At 35.9% G+C, this 18,235-nt stretch overlaps 1 protein-coding gene across 3 annotated transcripts; it reads right to left on the bottom strand.

Moving 5' to 3' along the window:
• Positions 1 to 1,077: 1,077 nt before the first annotated feature.
• On the bottom strand, positions 1,078 to 17,765 carry LOC142345682 (glutamate--cysteine ligase regulatory subunit-like). 3 transcript variants are annotated; one of them, XM_075397908.1, is made up of 9 exons: positions 16,946 to 17,765; positions 16,324 to 16,495; positions 13,270 to 13,335; positions 12,885 to 12,969; positions 11,187 to 11,243; positions 10,493 to 10,681; positions 5,781 to 5,962; positions 2,003 to 2,191; positions 1,078 to 1,380 (listed from the first exon to the last, which is right to left on the bottom strand). In XM_075397908.1, the coding sequence occupies exons 2-9, from the start codon at positions 16,474 to 16,476 to the stop codon at positions 1,255 to 1,257; spliced, it is 1,047 nt and encodes a 348-aa protein (XP_075254023.1). In that variant the 5' UTR covers positions 16,477 to 16,495; positions 16,946 to 17,765; the 3' UTR covers positions 1,078 to 1,254. The 3 variants fall into 3 exon arrangements, with proteins under 3 accessions (XP_075254023.1, XP_075254022.1, XP_075254021.1); XM_075397907.1 differs by having other exon boundaries at positions 16,324 to 16,488; XM_075397906.1 differs by having other exon boundaries at positions 16,324 to 16,478.
• Positions 17,766 to 18,235: the final 470 nt, after the last annotated feature.

Below are 18,235 nucleotides of genomic sequence, written 5' to 3'. Positions count from 1 at the left end.
AAAAATACAAACTTTTAAAATTTTTATTTTTATGCAAAATAGTTTTTTGTATAAAATTACAATTAATATATGACCATAAGGTAAACTGCTCATTTAATTACATCTGCAAACTTTTAACAGCCCGCCTCGTTTAACACTTCAAGGAAACGGCCAACTCAAGATAGAGGTAATTAATTACTAACAAACCAGTAATTTTAGGTCACGCTGATACATCGTTTGATAAACAACAGCATAGTACTTCGGTGACAAAAATCAACAAAATTCACGCTCATTATACTCTGTGGATTGTTTGGTAAAATAAAATTTCAAAAAACGTGATCTATCCTGTCCTAACTTCTCCAAGGGGTTGGTACACAGACTTATGAAACATACATCAACGAGTATAAAATATCAAAATTTGACATTGGTTGTCACAAATTGTCTACATTTTCCACTGCTTAGATTCATCATTCTCTATTAAATTTCAGTAAATCATTCGTTTAATGTACACCAAAATTAAGAAATGCAATTTATTTCAGCTATAGGGTGATAAATGTTAGTGGGGTTGAGCTACACTAGTCTTGTTTTTTTTTAAATAATTCCGTATTTGAAATCAAGAAAACAAAGTTTACCAAACAATTAAGTAGTGATGTCGGCTAAGTTTGATATCAGAAACAATAAGCCACAGAAAAGTTGCGTATTAACAACGAAATTTTAAACAAACCAATCTACAAACCGTAGAAGCAAAAAAAGATTTCGAAGGCTCATTTTGCGTTCCACGAGATGTCATCACTGCGAAGGAATAAACCTCAAACCTTAGACCAGGTTAAGTTAGTTATGATTATGATTAATAGCAGTTCGGAGAACATATTTACAAGTTATCGACTTCCCAACTGAGCTCATAAGACTGGTTGAGTCTGGTATCATGCCTTTTTGGATTCTCGATCCTGGTGGATTCTTAATTGCTTTAAGGTTGCTTTTTCAGCCAGCATTTGTAAAAGGTTATAGAAAACAGCTTATTCAATAACACAAATGTGCTAAAAACACTTTCCGTTGGCAAATTTTCAGTGAGACAATCCTCAATACAAATGTGCTAGCGGGTTTACCATTATGAGGTTGGGTTTGAGCTCAGTTGTAATAAATGAACAAAAATTTTAAATTTTGATTTGACATCAAGCCATACAATGAAATTAGGATTTTTGACAATTTTATAATTTTAATAGTATGAAACAGATGTAAACTTGACTGTTGTGTTAGGGTTCGCTGTGTTCTCTGTTAATGTGGTGCTATCATGAAGTGGTCTTGTGAGGAACTGTTCCTGGCAAGTTTCACGATGTATCCCTTTGTGTGAATAATGCCTCTGCACTTGACTAGACCAGAATAGCGCAACACCCATGCAACCTAAAACAACAAAATGATTTCCTCCGTGAAAGCATCAAATAGATCTGTCTTGCCTGAAATTCGATCAGAATTGCATTGGATCATGCCCTGGTTAAAAAGAGATCCTCTCAAAATGCAACTATTGTACCCGAACATGTTTTTTCGGTTAAACTAGGAATACTCTAAATCTGTGAGGACAAAATTGAGATGCCTCTTTCGTAACTTGTATTTTGGTGACCATTTCAGGCAAGTTACGAAAGAGGCATTTCAATTTTGTCCTCACAGATTTAGAGTATTCCTCGTTTAACCGAAAAAACATGTTCAGGTACAATAGTTGCATTTTGAGAGGATCTCTTTTTAACCAGGGCATGATCGAATGCAATTCCGCTTCAGTCAAATTTCTAGGTTTTCAAATTATTGGGAGAGAGTATTAGGGACGACTGCAGAGCTAAAACAAATGCGTCTTCAGTCATAAACATGTTTCACAGATTGCGTTTATTGGTGCATCGTTGATTGGTCGGTTCTTTGAACCAGGTTTGTCTGCCTTCTCGGAGACATTTATTTCATCTTTCAAGTTACATTGAGGAATACTTGATTGTATACAAATTATTGCTTTCATTAGCAATTAACGAACGAACGGTACCTGCCATCCAAGCAAGTCTTTGTGATGTGTAAGGTGTGACGAAAGTATCTCTGCCATGACATCTTCACTGAGTATGTCTCTGGGGTCATTGTGGGTCAACAGTTGGATGTCTTTCTCTTTGCACAAGGCCACCAAATCTTCAGGTGGAGAACAACACACATCCGAGTTAATCTGGTCAATCGAGGGCTTCTAAACACAGAACAGCCTAGTCCGACAGTAAATATATATATATATATATATATATATATATATATATATATATATATATATATATCCGTATCAAAAATCCCTGACAAAAAGAAGTTACCTGACCACGCTATATTGTTATTCAAAACGGGTAAAAAAAAATTCGATCACAAAAATTTTGTGGTTTTGAATTACAAATAAAATGAAAACATGCGCTAAACAGTCGCACGTTCTATTGTTACAATTAATCTTCTAAAAACCGATTGTTTCTAAAACCAACTCAATTCAGCAGGCATGCAAAAATTTGCTGCGATAGACTTTATAATTCAGCAGAGTAAATAAAAAATAGAAGCACCAGAACCAAAGTGTTTATTTGTTAACAAGTCGAAAATAGTCCGATAGTCTCAGATTCTTTGAACTCGTACCTCGTTAAAATTTTATATATTTGCTTCGACCAAATGGTTAAGCTGTTCTTCTGAAGCAACGCCACCCGCGGCTTTTGGAACAGTTTCGTACTCGACTCACTTCTATGCACATTGATGCACCCAAGTAATCAAATCATACTCATTAAAAGTGATTCTCAGCAAGGGGTTCTCGATGCATTAAGGCATACACCTGCGTGAATGCACGCCTCTTGAGTGAATACAAGATTGAAGGTAAATGGTCGAAAAGAGTTTACATGTACAAAATTGAGAGTAACTAAACAATTCAAACATAACCGACTAACGTCGGGCGAATTGCTCTCAAACGACCGGCGAGCGATTGGCTTGGTCAGTAGCTAGCCACGGGGGAGGGGGGGGGGTTGCACCGGGGCTGATGGGGACAGCACTGGGTGGGGGGCAAAAGCGCGGTGGGGGGGGGGGGTGGAGCCAATAGTGGGGGTGGGGGGTCAACAAAGGGGGGGGGGGGTGTCAACCTCTAAGAACCGCCCCTCACACCATAAGTATAAGTATAAGTCTACAAGACAGTTTGAGCTGAAACAGACCTGAAAGGCTCTAAGAGCACATAATGCCCGCTGGGCGCTACCTGTTTATCCCGTTTTTGAGGACGAAAAGTCAAAAGCGTCAGACGAAAAATTGGTCAAGCGAAAAATCGCATAAAAAAAGACCGACAGGACTAATATAATTGCTACAAACTTCGTTTGAGAGCAATTAAAAAATTGATCAGGCCAAAGCGATTATCACGCAAAGACACAGTTTTAAAATTTTGAGCACAAAATTTGCGGTCAATGATTCACTCACTCCTGTTTGCGTAGCGATGAGTTAAGATTATGCAAAGGTTACAAAACATATTTTATTCTTTTCATAGTTTTACACCAAAAGTCAACATGAGCAAAATATGCGACCTACAGCAGAACACCAACTAGTCTGGCAGATTTATCCTGAAAAGAATCATTCAATCATCCAATTATCCTAATCCAATTTGGCTGGTGACTGTTTTCACTTGTCACAATTTTTTCAGTGCCAACTTCCATTTAAAAAATTATCTCTACAAATATTTTCACCATAATGGTTCCGTACCCCAGAAAAAGGGCAAAGTTTAGAGCCAATTACCCAAATTCAAACATAAACTCACAAACTCTTGAAAATGCTATTGTCATAAACTTGACTGCTAATGGGTGTACATGAATTTCCTTCGGGCTCAATTGTCTCGACAATTATTTTCACCTTGCAACTGTTCCAACCCAAAAAATCTGGGTGCAAAAAAACTTCATTTCATGAATTTCTTCTCTGGAACTTATTGTTAAAATTTGACAATCAACATTTTGCGTAAAGAAATGAAGTGGAATCATTCAGATGCAAACATATATCGATGGTAAAGATTATTAAATTTTTGTTTCATAAAAGACATTGATGCTCGAGTTTCTTCTCTTTCTCGCAATTAGAACACGATTATAATTTGAAATTTAATATTAGAACTATATTTAATAGTATTTATACTAAAATCGACGCTAAAAAAATTTAACCATAGCTTTTATTTATGCAAGTGCTAAATGACAAGCTCGTACAAACAGACATTGAGCAACAATAAATGCGAAACCTGTAAATTAAAAAATATATATGTTTAAATTTTATCTAAAATCAGTTGATTTGCATGAAAATTTGAGATGTGAGAAGTTGTTACTTTTCTCGTTTGCTTAAAATGTCAGAAAACGCAAATACTAATTATCACAAATTAGTCTGACAACGTTCTGATTTTCTCTGTTGATGTCCGAATAACTAAAATATACTAATAACTATGAATATAAAAGCCTGACAATCGGCTGTTTTTTAATCACTGTAAATCAAAAATTACCTCAAAACAAAATAAAATGTTCAAGTTCTTTTCATTGTTTTTTGCCACAACCTCAAAGTTTCACGAAATAATGAAAGGAAAAATTCTTAGCATGCATTGTTAACATCGCAGTCGAAATTTCAACGTAGAAATTTGAACTATGTGTTTGCACAATAAAAGTTGAAGTCAATAATTTGAGGTAAAAAAACAAAACAATAATTTGTGTTGACAAAAAGGTCTTTGGAACGAGACAGCGGTTTAAGGGTTGCTGCAAATTGACGAAAAACAGAACCATCAAAAATGAAACTCACATTCATTGTTTGGTATTGTGAGACTAATTAAAATTAAAACTTGAACAATACCAAATACAGTCGGACAAATTGCTCTCGAACAACATGTGAGGAGGTGGCTGATGTTTTATCTATATCAACCCCAGTGGGATCATGAGCACTGATTAAGAGCGAGGAGAGGGGAGATACTGCATACTAAGAAGTACTAAAATACAAAACTCTCCGTTGCTATGTAGTTCTTAACACATTTAAGAGGCAAGTAAATATAATCTAGTTTGTGAGCGAGTTTTATTTTCTCAATACATGGGTGAGAGCGTTTCAAAACAGGTTTTGCTGACGCTTTTATCATTGCCGCCTTTCAACATTTATTACCAGATAATGGGAATCAGAGTGCTGCTCGCATTTATGAAAGGAAAATACAAGCATTCGGTGAACACGCTTAGAGGCTAAAACGGCTCAAAAGAGTTACGAACAAGCTCACGATATTTAACAGTAAGAACCTTTCAGCAGGAATATAACTAAAATCAAATATCTGAGAATACGTATTTAGTATAAACTTTTTAAATAAACACTTTTTAAATATACTTTCACGTTTTAACTGGATGGGGGTTTGACGAGTTATGTGCGAAGGAACATGACCTATCATTTTTGTTTGCCTCTTCCACATTTCCTGCACAGAATCAGACCGGCATCAGAAGCGAAAAAAATGATTACAGCAATCATTTTCGTTTCTGATGCAGGTCTGATTCTGTGCAGGAAATGTGGAAGAGGCAAACAAAATTGATAGGTCATGTGCGTTTATACTAAATGCTTATTCTGACGACAAGGAACCGCAAAACACTACAAAGATATTAATGCCCCAACGTTTTCTTGAACAGCAACTTGAAAGGCTTGGCAATTGAGCTATTCTCCAATAAGCTCTTAAAAGTTTACAATTTCCATCACTTCATTTAAAACCAGTCCAAACAATGATTTCATCCCGAGAGAAAGGTATTTGGTAAGAAAACCAAGCCGTATATAGAACTAACATTATGTGCATTATCGTACACATCTCTGAGGGAGGCTGCGTTCAGGTCTGAGAATCCGACAGTCCAGGATATGAATACATTTCCATCATTGGCATCTTTCCTCACAACTGAGGCACTGTCCTCACTGCACATCAACTCATCCTCATCCTCCTCTTCTCCCACTTCACCAGAGCCCAGGGTGTCTGCAAACAAAAGAAAAGTGACTAATGGTCTTGGAAAAACGATACCTAGATATCTGTATAAAAATGGTTAATCTCGTGGTAATAAAAATGTTTTGTCAAGTTTCTTCTAGCATAACCGACTAACGTCCGGCAAATTGCTCTAAACAACTGGTGAGCGGTTGTCTTCGTCAGTAACTAGCTACGGTTTACCTAAAACGTGTTACCTGTTTTTTCCTGTTTTTGAGGAAGAAAGTCAAGGGAGTCAGACAAAAAATCAGTCAAGTGAACAATAGCATCAAAAAAATCAAAAACTGAATAAAAAAGACACCAGGACAAATATAATGGCTACAAACTTCGTTTGAGATCAATTAACTATTTTGGCCTCACAGAAGTTGGTCCAATTTGGTGGAATTTGAAATTTTGTCGTTAGCGTTGAGCAATGAAGTGCAAAGTTTTGAATAGATGATCGAATCAAATTTACCACGGACGCAAATCAAATACCACGGACGCATTGCTGAACCTGGCTTGCAAATAAGATATATATTTCGAAGTCCTCAAACGGGATTTGTTAAAAAATTTTCTACAGTTTTAAAATTTAAAACATAGCTGGCAGATTGTCGGAAAATAGCCGCAATAGCTTCGTAGATCTGCAGTCTCAAAAAACAGTAAAAAAGACAGACCAAAAAATCCGCCTTTCATTGAGGCTGATATGTTGTATTTTGATTCAAAATATGTATAAATTTTTGCTGCCTCTATAAGCTGCTCTCAAACAACCTTAATTTATAGTGAGACACACCCATTTGACATTATCTCTTTGAATTAAAGTAAATAAAAGTCAATTTCAAAGCGAGGAAGTCATTTTTGAGAGCGAGGAAAGTCAAGTGTGACCAAAAATTTAATCACGCGAATGAACAAAAAAACTCGCTCCACTAAGAGCGAAAGATGACCTCACGCACACACTTCAGTTGAAATTGCATGAACGAATGAACAAAAATCAGATTTGAAGTGGTTGTGACGTCATGTTCTTATGAATGAATTGGGAAAACCATTTCCAAAAAAATCAGATAAATAAAAAAAAACAGAATGTCAAAATGCCGCATGTGAACAAAAAACACTAGCGAGGAATGAAAATTTGGTTCAAACAAAAAAAAACTAGGCCTAGAATTAACTATGAATGGATTGGGAAAACCATTAAGAAAAAATCCTATCCAAAAAATCGAAAAAAAACAGTAAAACTGAAAGTGAAATTGCCGCATGTGAACAAAAAATCACTAGCGAGAAAGCGAATTTTTGTTCAAACACAGTTTTCTCACTCTACTTTGAAATCAGAGCGAAAAAAAAAGAATCCATTCAGTTGAAACAGTGAGTGAGATAAGTCAGAAGTCAAACGTGAAAATCGTGACTTATGTAAAACGAAAAACGTGGTCAAAAGGTAAAGCAAATTAAAAAAACATAGAAGGACAAGTCGTCCTGACGTACAATTCACAAAATTTTCATGACGCCAGACCCAGAACTAAACAAAACACCAGACCTAGAACGGAATATGAGTGAATAGGGAAAACCCATTTCTGAAAATAAAATCAAATAAAAAATAAAAAAACAAAATCAATGTCAAAATGCCGCATGTGAACAAAAAACCACTAGCGAGAAAGGGAAATTTTGTTCAAACACCTTTTTCTCACTTTACTTTAAAATAAGAGCGAAAAACTTCACGCCGCAAAACCACTCGCTTTTTCGCTCCATTTCCTGTTTCGTCGTGACCAAAATCACTACTCCAATTTGACTTCGAAAATCATGAAAATGTGTGAACAGATCTTAAAAAAGAATGCGCCCTAATACAATTCAAATTCTTTGAATTGTAAAAAATCAAGAGAAGGCCAATAATAGCCCCAGCTATCGTTGTGCGGCTATTAAATATGAAAATTTACCAGATATGCTGAGAAATATAACAATCCCGGGTACAATTATAATTAGCCCAAAAAAACATAACCCACTTATATCGCAAGAATTTCACTCATAAGAATATTAAGAGCCATCCTATTGGAGCCTGCTTCAATCATGTGGTGGACGGGAGGTAGCTTGGAGGAGGCGGACAAAGAAATTAACTAAGGTGATTCAAATGATGTCATTAGTGGTAATTATATACAACCATTAAGATGTAAAATAAAAAAGGACAGTAATTTTGGCGCACTGTTTGAGTTCAGCTTCTTAAAATTGAGTTCAGCTTCTTAAAATTGTAAATAAAAAGAAAAAATTAGATTACGTAAAAAGTCAAGAGCGTAAAAGTAAAACAGTCAGGCAAAAGTTTTTCATTAGACACACGATTACAATAATTATGTCAAACTTCGTTCGAAAGCAATTAAATGTCGTCTTATTTGTATACTTACTCATTCGGTGCATAGTATCTGAATAGATTTAATAAAAAATTTAGCTTGATGGTGTCTGCTTGAGTAATTATTGGTGACCATAGCTCAGTTGCACAGGTATTTCTGAAAGGGAGTTGTCTCCCTTTATTCTCTCAAAAACAAGTAATATGCATCCACCAGAAGACAAACACGCAGTCACCATATGCATGTGTGCAAAAAGTCGCTATAAGGGAGGAATTCGAATCCACGTTTTCCAGACGCCAATCGCACAACTTATCTATTACGCAATTACGATTATGAAGCTAGAAAATCAGGTGACAGGAAAATAGATTGGACGTTAGATCGAAAACAGAAAAATAGGGACACTAGCTCCAAAATTAATCTAATCTCATCGGCCGAAATTAGGTATTATTTGCGAGCTGGTGTTAAAACTGCCGCATCTGGCCATGACTCGCGAGCCGTGGCCATGCCTTAGCGGCCCGTGAGACTTGATATGAATCTATCACAACCGAACAAAATATCAAAACAGAAAATTTTATACGCTGTATAAAAAATGACAGCTTATCTGATTGGCCACACGCAACCTGAATAATTTTATTTTGGATCTACTGTCCCAATATTTGCTTTCGATTTGTTGCCTTTCGATCTATTGTCCTAGCACCAGAAAATCAAGAAGTCAGGCGAGAAAATTTCAATCGAGAGCGACAGAATGTTCTTGAACATAAGCACAAAATTGGGCAAGCAAAAGTTCAAAATAGACACATTTGAAATAATTTCTTCATAGTTCGTTCAAGAGCAATTAATTACGCATGAAATAACCGCAGTTTTCTGAAACAAAAGACCATGACACGACACTCTGGACCTCACTGATCAGCAATCCAACCACTGAAGCCACCTTTAAGTCAACATACGCAATTGCTCGAACGATAACTGTCCGCGAAAACCTCCAGAAATCAACTACCTATACGGCGTAGAACAATCCCTCCATCAAAAACTTAGTGTAATAGTGGGAGGCAACGATGGGAGGGCGGTTTTTGGCTACACGGTGCCCTTACGGCCTGAACGATGTAAAGGGGCGGCGATTGGGGGGAGGGGGTGAAGTGAGAGGGGGCTGATTTGTGTTGTGTGTGTATGTGTGGGGGGGGGGGGGGGGTCATCCTCTAAGAACCGCCCTTCACACTATAAGTATGTCTCTAAAACAGTTTCTGTGAATTGCATAATTGGAGACTAGTGAGCTGAAAGGCGCTAAGAGCGCTTAATACCCGCCGAGGCTACGAATTTATCCCGTTTTTGAGGACAAAAAGTCAAATGAAATGGGTCAGACGAAAAACCGGCATGCGAAAAATCGCATAAAAGACCGACAGGACTAATATAATCGCTACAAACTTCGTTTGAGAGCAATTAAAATTATTTTCATCAACAAAATATCTCAAAAGTCATTGGTTATTTTGCTTTTTACATTAAAGGCGAAAAACATCAAACTCACTCAAATAAAAAACGACAAAATTTTAAAATCAACCAACTTTGCCTCAAATTTGCCGAGAAAAAAATTTAAGAAAAACTATAGGGAAGAATTATGCTTGCCACTCAATCCCATTTGGTTACCAAACACATGAATATTTTAGACGTGGTGAAGACAGTTCAAAATCGTCGTAGCAGTTAAAAACCAGAATACTAATAAAACTATCACTAACTGGCAAATCTGGTAAATAAAAATTTCTTACCGAGACTCTGAAAACAATGCAGCCCACAGGTACCTCTTCGTAAAAAACCAGTTGAAACACAAAAAAATTCAAAAATGTGCGGCTTTGTTTCAAAAATAGAATGAAACAAAATATACAAAGTAAACATCAAAACCACAACGAAATGGCTTTCAAATTTAACGCAACCAAAACTTTCCAAAATTGTTCCAAACAATTTGAAGCAAACTTTCTCTATTTTAAGATATGAAACGTCCGGTCACAAATTTTGCCTTATCGACCGCAATAAATTCCTCTGATCGAACTAGAAAACAATAAATCGTTTCTCTCTTAATTGCGTTATTTTATTTCCCACTTTGTCTTTAGTTGCACAGTTAACTTTAAACCTCATGACAACTTAATATTTGTAACTAGGGGTCATAAACAGCCCTGGACGTTTTCCGCGTGTTAACAAAACTAAAATCTGGCAGAAAATTTATACTCACCATCAGGATTGGATCGCTTGGAACATTCAGAGTGGTGAGTGCGAGAGGTGTACTCGAAGTGGGACACACTCTCTGCTGCCTCCCAGTACGGACCCACTAATCCATTGTAGGTGACAGAGGCCCCGTGGGAGGTTCCGGGCAAAGAGAGGATCAGAGTTTCCACGTATGAAGTACCCAACTTAGCTCCAACTAAAACGAGCCTTGTTCAACATAAAAAAATGACAATTCATTTTGCTTATCCTAATGATGCTGAATGATAGAAATGTAGTTCAATCTTTAATGACCCATTTATATCAACATTGTCCGCAAATGGTTTCCATTGCCGTCAGTGACCTCATTTGGATAGCAGCGTGTACAAAAAGAAACAAAAAGAACTCTGCCGATGCTCTATTTTTGAAGTTCAGGTATGGTTCATAATTTGACTAACAAAACTGAAACGCTATACTTGCCGCTCTCATTACAATTATTCAGTCAATCAACTAGTTTGTGAGCAACATTTCCCTTCTGGGTGTCTCTAAGACTCCCTTCTAAGAGCATTACATTCCAAGAAAAGTCTCTACATGTAATGCGAACTGATTCGACCATGGACCTTCAAATATTAGTTGTGAATTAAATTGTTGTTCAACAGCAGCTGATAATTTTTTCAATGTCAATTTAATAAAATTGATACATCTGATATCAATCACATACTTACCACAGTTAAGAGCCTCATTCACGCAATCTGGCCCAGCATTGTTGACAAACAGTTTCACTGAAACAAAACAAATTATAACATAACATGATAGAGAAGATTCTCTGCTCTGTATTAGGTCCAAAGATTTTCAAAAATATGATCGTACAACTATAAAATCAGAGGCAATTAATTACTCAACTCATACTGGAACGACCGAAAAAAAGTCCAGGTAATGTATTAGCTCAATAAATTCCAGTCCTGACAATTTGGGTATTGAAATTTTTAATAAATGAAAAAGACTAAAATCTGAGTAAAGCGACAAACGCTGGCAGAAAAAGTTTTAACGAGAATATTTCTAGAATCACTCTTTATTGGCTTTGCTATGTCAGTTCCTCTATCATGACATCAATCAAACTACATGGTGTCTGTAAAACAACTTTACCGGTACTTTACACTAACTCAGAACTAATTTAGTTTCAGAAGAAGACTCGTTGTATCTTTCAAATAGCCGGGTAAGAGCCTGGGAGCTCAAACTCTACCCACCTTCACCATGAAATTTCGCACATTCGAGACCATTAATGCTCTAACATAGCTGCTCGGCCAATTAATGCCCTCTGGGCTTTACCTGTTTATCCCGTTTTTGAGGAAAAAAGTTAAAAGACGAAAAATCGGTCAAGCAAAAAATCGCACAAGTAAAATCGCACAAACATAATACCTACAACCTTCGTTTGATAGCAGTTAATCAACTGCTTACAAATAATCTTATCCTAATTGGTCGTTTTTTTTGCGGATAGCCAAGAAGCCAAAGAGAAGCAACCGATGTCAGCTGTTTGAACTTGGTTAAATGCTCTTGCTTGAAGTAAGGCATCGTCGGAAATTGTGACACACAAGATTTTCCTATGCGTTTGTTGGGTAGCAAGTTGTCGATTGTGCTCTTAATCTCAATATCTGAAGGAGAACACCTGTTTAACTGAGCCCAGAGAATGACAAAACGGCCCAATTCGGTAGTCTAGTCGAACGAGCGACTTTATTTACTCCTTTCGTCAATATGTTTTGGACTATCTATCAATAGCACCTATTGTATTGTATTGTTTTGGTGTTGGCCACAAGTCACGTTTAGAATAATAATGTTGTTCCCCGTTATCACAGCGGAACATCATTAGAATGTTGAAGTGGATAAAGAGAAGCCTGTTCTCAACTGTCCTTTTTTATTCCAAACATTTCATAATCTCAAGTGGAGCCATTATTGAAGCAGATATCGGGGCGACGACTGGGGTCAACCTGGAGCCATGGTTACGTGACAACTCAGCCCCAGATCGACAGTGTTTCACGCAGTCAGGGGATTGCACCATTAATCAATTGTATACTAAGCACATGCCTTTAACATAGCGATAAGCCGGCTTTCTGACTTTTAGCATATAAAAACATGTAGCAGTTACAAAAAACTACTATGGGCTGCGAGAAACAAATTCATCATCATTGTCAATCACAGAGTGGACAAAAATGAAGCCAACGTGCAAAAGACATTACTGACCATTAAGGGACAAATATTTACCAAAATCAGTCATGATAAATAAAAATGCGCATGATAAAAAATAAATTGTGTACGATTGGCGAGCGTTATAAGGACCCACTTAAATTTCTGAGATAAATCAGTATGTAAGCTGACGTCACAGCAATGAAGTACCGAGAAGTTCTTCTTCCTAATCTGTAGTTAACCTGTTATCTTAAGGTTCTTTCTGTCTTCTGTGATCCCGGCTGAGTTGGTGATCTGGCCATAGTCCATGTCTACCACATCCAACATCTAACAACAGTAAAATGCACATTCAGACATATTCACATATTTTATTTGCATGCTGAAAACTATTTTATCAATTTTTGCTAACGTCATTTACTCATTCTGAGCTCTTTCAATTTAATATAACCAAATTCTTATCATCAGCCTTTTTGAACTTGGTTTGGGATTACATTTGAAATCATTCGTATTTTGATTGCTTGTATTGCGTCAAGTCAGGGTGAGTGAGTCACATTACTATGGCGCCAAAAATTTCGACGGGAAGTTACTCAAGACCGACAAAATGTCAGAGTTTAAGTCGATAGTTACCTTTGTCTCGTGTTTGTTTATTCCCGAAAGCCATTTTCCCAGTGTTTTTACACACGTCAGTTTGATCTGAAACATGAGAAACTGTTGTTGGCAAAATATCTGCTCTAATTTGCACATTTACTGGAAACATTTGCAAAAATTCTGAAATTGAAAAAGCATCAGCCGCCGAACTGTCAATCTGTTCTTTAGATCTTATGTGTGTCATTTAGATTACAGAATCGCCAAAAAATAAAGCTTAGTATCTTTAACCTCAGAGTTAAGCAAACAGTTCATGACCTTTGAGGACGAAAGATAAAGTCATTAGGTCATTATGTCGTCAGCAATGACTCTACTTGACTTCGAGCTGTCAATTTAGCAGATTAGAGTCACTTTGATTGAAACCGAGTCAACTAGACTAACTACAAATCGTTTCGTTATATTCATACCAAAACCCATCAAAAACAGCTCGAGGGCCCGGCCCGAAAAACTTCACTAATTCAACTATAAATTCCCTTTAAAAAATGGTTTCTGTTGCAAGTAAGGCCAACAAATGACCCGATAAGTCAAAACACTCGCCAAGATCACTTTTGGCAACAATCATTTCATTTATTACATTTAAAAAAGGCTATTAAAAAATGTGATTTAGTGACGAAGCAAAGAGGCTCATAATTGTCCTTCAACGTAGAAGTCTCTAACCTCTCGCAATAAAAAATTATAATTACAATTGTAAGGAATTTTTAAAGGAAGTCACGCTATTTTATTATATCAAAAATCATAGCAGGCAGGTTGCAAGAAAATAGCTGCAATAGTTTTCTAGACCTCGAGGCTCAAAATACCAATGAATCGAATGAGATCTAAAGTAACGACAGAAAAATTGGGCAGCTAAAATTTAAGATGTCAGCTTAATTGAACTCAGAAAGGGCGCGCTTTATTTAAACACATCTCGAATAAACACAAACATGTTCAAGAATTGTGATTGCAATCAAAACGTGAAGAGTGATTGAATTTTTAAAAATATTCATGCATGTATTCACTTTTCATTATCAAAAGATAATGAGAGATTAAGTTTTGCCTCTGTCCAAAAAAAATTGAACCGTCAAAAGCGACACCAACAAAAGAAAACCAGGAGAAATATAGCCGGCAAATTGCCAGAAATAGCCTCCGTTGACGAATATCGGGATTGAAACAGAAGATAGAAATTGACGAATTTTTTCCGAAGTTTCAAAAAGTGTTCAAATGTGGTATGAAGGTTCAGTTATATTCAAAACAATACTTAAATCAGCTAGTAAACTAAAGGCTATTGAGGCCAATACTAATGTCAGCTAGCATTCGCTCTATTGGACTTTGATAACCTAATGAACTATGACTTAATGACCGGTCTTTATCGGTTTATCACGTTTATTTTGATTTTGGTCTTTTGACAATGGCCGTATTCCCTACATAGCGTATTTCAATGCATGCAAAAATTTAGAATCCATTCAGCTGAAACAGCGAGTGAGATAAGTCGTGACTATGTAAAACGAAAAACATCATCAATAGGTTAAGCAAAAAGCATTAATCAAAGAAATGACTAATAAAACAATAGACCTAAGATTGACAAGAAATGGATTTGGAAAGCCAATTAGACAAAAATTCGATCAACAAATTGAAAAATTAGCAAAAATCAATTTCAAATAGCCGCATGTAAACAAAAAACCACAAGCTAATTTTTGTTCAAACACCGTTTTCTCACTCTCGCTTTTGCGCTTCACTTCCTATTAATAATCTTTGAATTCAAAGATTAAGAAATGTGTGAACAGATCATTAAAAAAAGACAGCGCCTCAATACAATACAAAATCATTGAATTGTAAAAAAAAATGAGAGCGCCTAAATAATAGTCGTTAAAAGGCTGACGGCGGCTATTAAAATTCTTTTTAAAACTCGAAAAACAGCACTCTATACACTCAGCAGGAGAGCCTCTAACAGCCCTGCTGGGTCGAAGCTTCAATTAAAATATTTTTACGTTTGAGGTTTGAAACCTGGAAATTAAAAATCTGTAGCACATAAAACAACACTGCAGACCTCAAGTCATAGCTCAAAATAATGTATTTAGAAAGCCACATTTGCTACTCGTTTGCTCAGCATGGCCGATTGTGCTCAGACAAATAGTTCTACAGCCAAAAATTAAAGACGAGAAAAGTTAACCGAGAAACAGATACAGAGAAAATTTATCTTCAGCTCATTGTTACAGTTTGAGGCAACATAGAGCAAACATTGCTATATTCAGTAACACCAGACTCATTTAGAATTAGAATTCTCTTCAAACCTCTATCGTGAAATAAGAATGTAAAAGTACTATCATATTTGATTACTTTTCTTTTAAAATTTTCTATTGGTTGTATTCTGCCTTAAGAGTTAACTGCAGATGCGGTCACTTAGAACATCATCGCAATTTTTTTGGTGGGAACAAAAAAATTAGTAAATTGCGCTATTATTGGTTATTAAAGAATTGAAATGAAAAAAGTGAAACATTGACGCCCTGCAGGTTGAATTTTAGTATTACACTGCCTCGGGTTGCAATGATCTGCTCAAAATTGCGCAAAAAGCAAAAAAAGAACGTAGTCAATCAGTCAATCAAAAGGTCAGAATTTCTCATCAAAAAGTTGCATAAAATACACAATTGCCTCAAACTTCGTTCACGAGCATTCAATCAAAATATGCCTTCAATAAAAAATGGGACCCAAAGCTGTATAATGAGCTTAAATGTGCAAAATTTGGACCATTTTTGAAAAAACCCGCACACAGAGCAAATTTTTCATTTGACAAATTCTTAGTTTATTTATGATGCAGCTTGTTTCAAGAATCAGCTGAGTTGCAACAAACAACGGCTTCTTATGAAACACTTTTCTAATTCCTCCTATCCATTTTGCTTTTCCGAATGACACTTTACAAAGATGTTCCAATGACACAACTCACTTTCTCCTCCGATGGTAAAACGACCGTTCAACACTGTCTGAAGAGCACATCAAGCATATAGTTCTTACCTATTTCTTTAGATCCGAACAATTAAGTGATAAAATGTGATTCTAACAAACCTCCTCGGTGACAGTTGGCGACCTCTTGTATATAAATCCTCTGTTGATGATATTGCCTGTGTGAATAAACAAGGAGGAGGCATTTGGAATAGCAGGTAGTACATCGTCACATCCCCTGGGGTCAATATCCGCGAACAGTGTAGCACTTGTCATTTCTGTTTCAAACTTTCAACTGTTCCCTTTCCCCGTGACCCTATTTCTTGATTTTATCAATTTAATGTGTACTATGATAAAAACTTTATTTCTATTTATTTATTTTTAAAATCTACTATCTTGGTTGTAAAATGCTGCTTTGAAGTTTTTTTTTTCATTTTTAAAACTGACTTTATCCGTTCCAATCATTTTAACCAAATTAAGAAACAGATTCATTGAATGTAATAGTGGCAAATTCATTATGCACAATAGTTTCAAAAATATTATAACACTTATTCGTCCAATCACAGGAATGAAATTCCTCATACTGAACAATTGAATGCAAACTTACTTTTTTCAGCATAGATTACGGTTTATGTCCCAACAAAAAATGAAAGTTTCTAGCTCAGTTTATTCAATTACTAGTGTGGTTTAAAATTGATTATTTCAGAATATCATATTCAAAAGGGGAAAGAAAAAAGTGCACAACTTTGAGACTGATTCTGCAGCGGGTATAAGTGAAATAACGACAGGTGTTAAATAACTCGAAAATTTCGAAGCAAAATATATACTATAACTGACCCTTTATAACCCCTTTTTGTATCGCAGCTTAATATGTACGCAAATGGAATGTTAAATTAACCCAACTAGTAACAGATAAAGTCCCAAAATTCAATAAACTCAAAACAATTATGATTCAGAAACTAATTTCAAACTTTAATAATTCAAGTCAAAGTTTTGGTTCTTCTATAGTAAACGTACAGTAACCAGGCTAAGAAAGTAATCGATGATCAAAGTAAATTACGCTGCTAAAAGGTAAAGCAGGTACAATTTTGCATATACCACCAGCAAACTATGCAGAAAATCAAAACGAACAAACAGACGCTCTAATAATGGCGAATGAAAATATATACAAAAAATGGCCGATGTTTTTACAAGCAGCAAATAAAAAAAACAGTCGGTTGCAAAAATTTGGAATTAACGTAGATTGTTTGGTGCTGTTAAAATTTCTACTTATAATGGTATAAATTGTAATTTTGCTGAACGCTTCAATAAATTTCATCAAAATTCTCTTTGATCTATTTGATTAAGGACAGATGATGAGTCTGACCGGCTAGATAGCTTGATAGTTGCGATTGCTTCTTATTCTTGTGGTGGAGGTGTGCTAAAGCTAATGTTAAATACTAAACATATAAAGAGCAGGCGACAGGTGGTGACTGTTATTGTGAAGGTGGAGGAGGCGGTGTTCAATAGTAATGCACTTTGGTGTCTTTGTTCAAAAGATTTCACGAGGTAGTCAACAAATTTATCTGAAAAGAACCAAAACCACTCGAAGAGTTTTTGAAATGAAAATTAATTAAAATCTCATTAAGTCACTATTAGTAGAGCTCTTTTAGAAGCATGCCATCAAATATTAAAACTACTTCAATTATAGCAGTTTACTTGGACAAGTCTAAGCTGAAGAGGTTTTCTGAGTATTAAGCACTTTACAAGAGTCTTAGAACTATCAGCGGTGCATGCACCAACGGCGCTGGAGCTTTCTGTGACCAGTTATTTTTACGAAAAAAAACATGACCATTTTTTATCACATCCCAAAAATTTTATCCAGATACAAACTACAAAGCAACCAAACATGGCCTACACTATGATCAATGTTTGTTGGGCAAATACAAAATACCCTGTTAAAATTGAGTACTGCATAACTGTACCTGTTGCTTCGATCGAACTATGCTTGGTATAGTCAAATGACGAGAAATGCAGATCACTAAGAGTTTAATCA

Source organism: Convolutriloba macropyga, chromosome 9 (assembly GCF_964194025.1).
Source record: "Convolutriloba macropyga chromosome 9, txConMacr16.3, whole genome shotgun sequence".
NCBI classification, from domain to species: Eukaryota; Metazoa; Xenacoelomorpha; order Acoela; family Convolutidae; genus Convolutriloba; species Convolutriloba macropyga.
The sequence above is the reverse complement of the archived record's forward strand: the minus strand, read 5'-3'. Positions and strand labels throughout refer to the sequence as shown.

Excerpts from the sequence above, each read along its gene's own strand:
- LOC142345682 (XM_075397908.1), bottom strand. The coding sequence starts at position 16,476 with ATGACAAGTGCTACACTGTTCGCGGATATTGACCCCAGGGGATGTGAC. Across the intron at positions 13,336-16,323 it reads CGCCAACTGTCACCGAGGAG|ATCAAACTGACGTGTGTAAA; the intron begins GTTTGTTAGAAT and ends CTCATGTTTCAG. Across the intron at positions 10,682-11,186 it reads GAATGAGGCTCTTAACTGTG|TTGGAGCTAAGTTGGGTACT; the intron begins GTAAGTATGTGA and ends GGCTCGTTTTAG.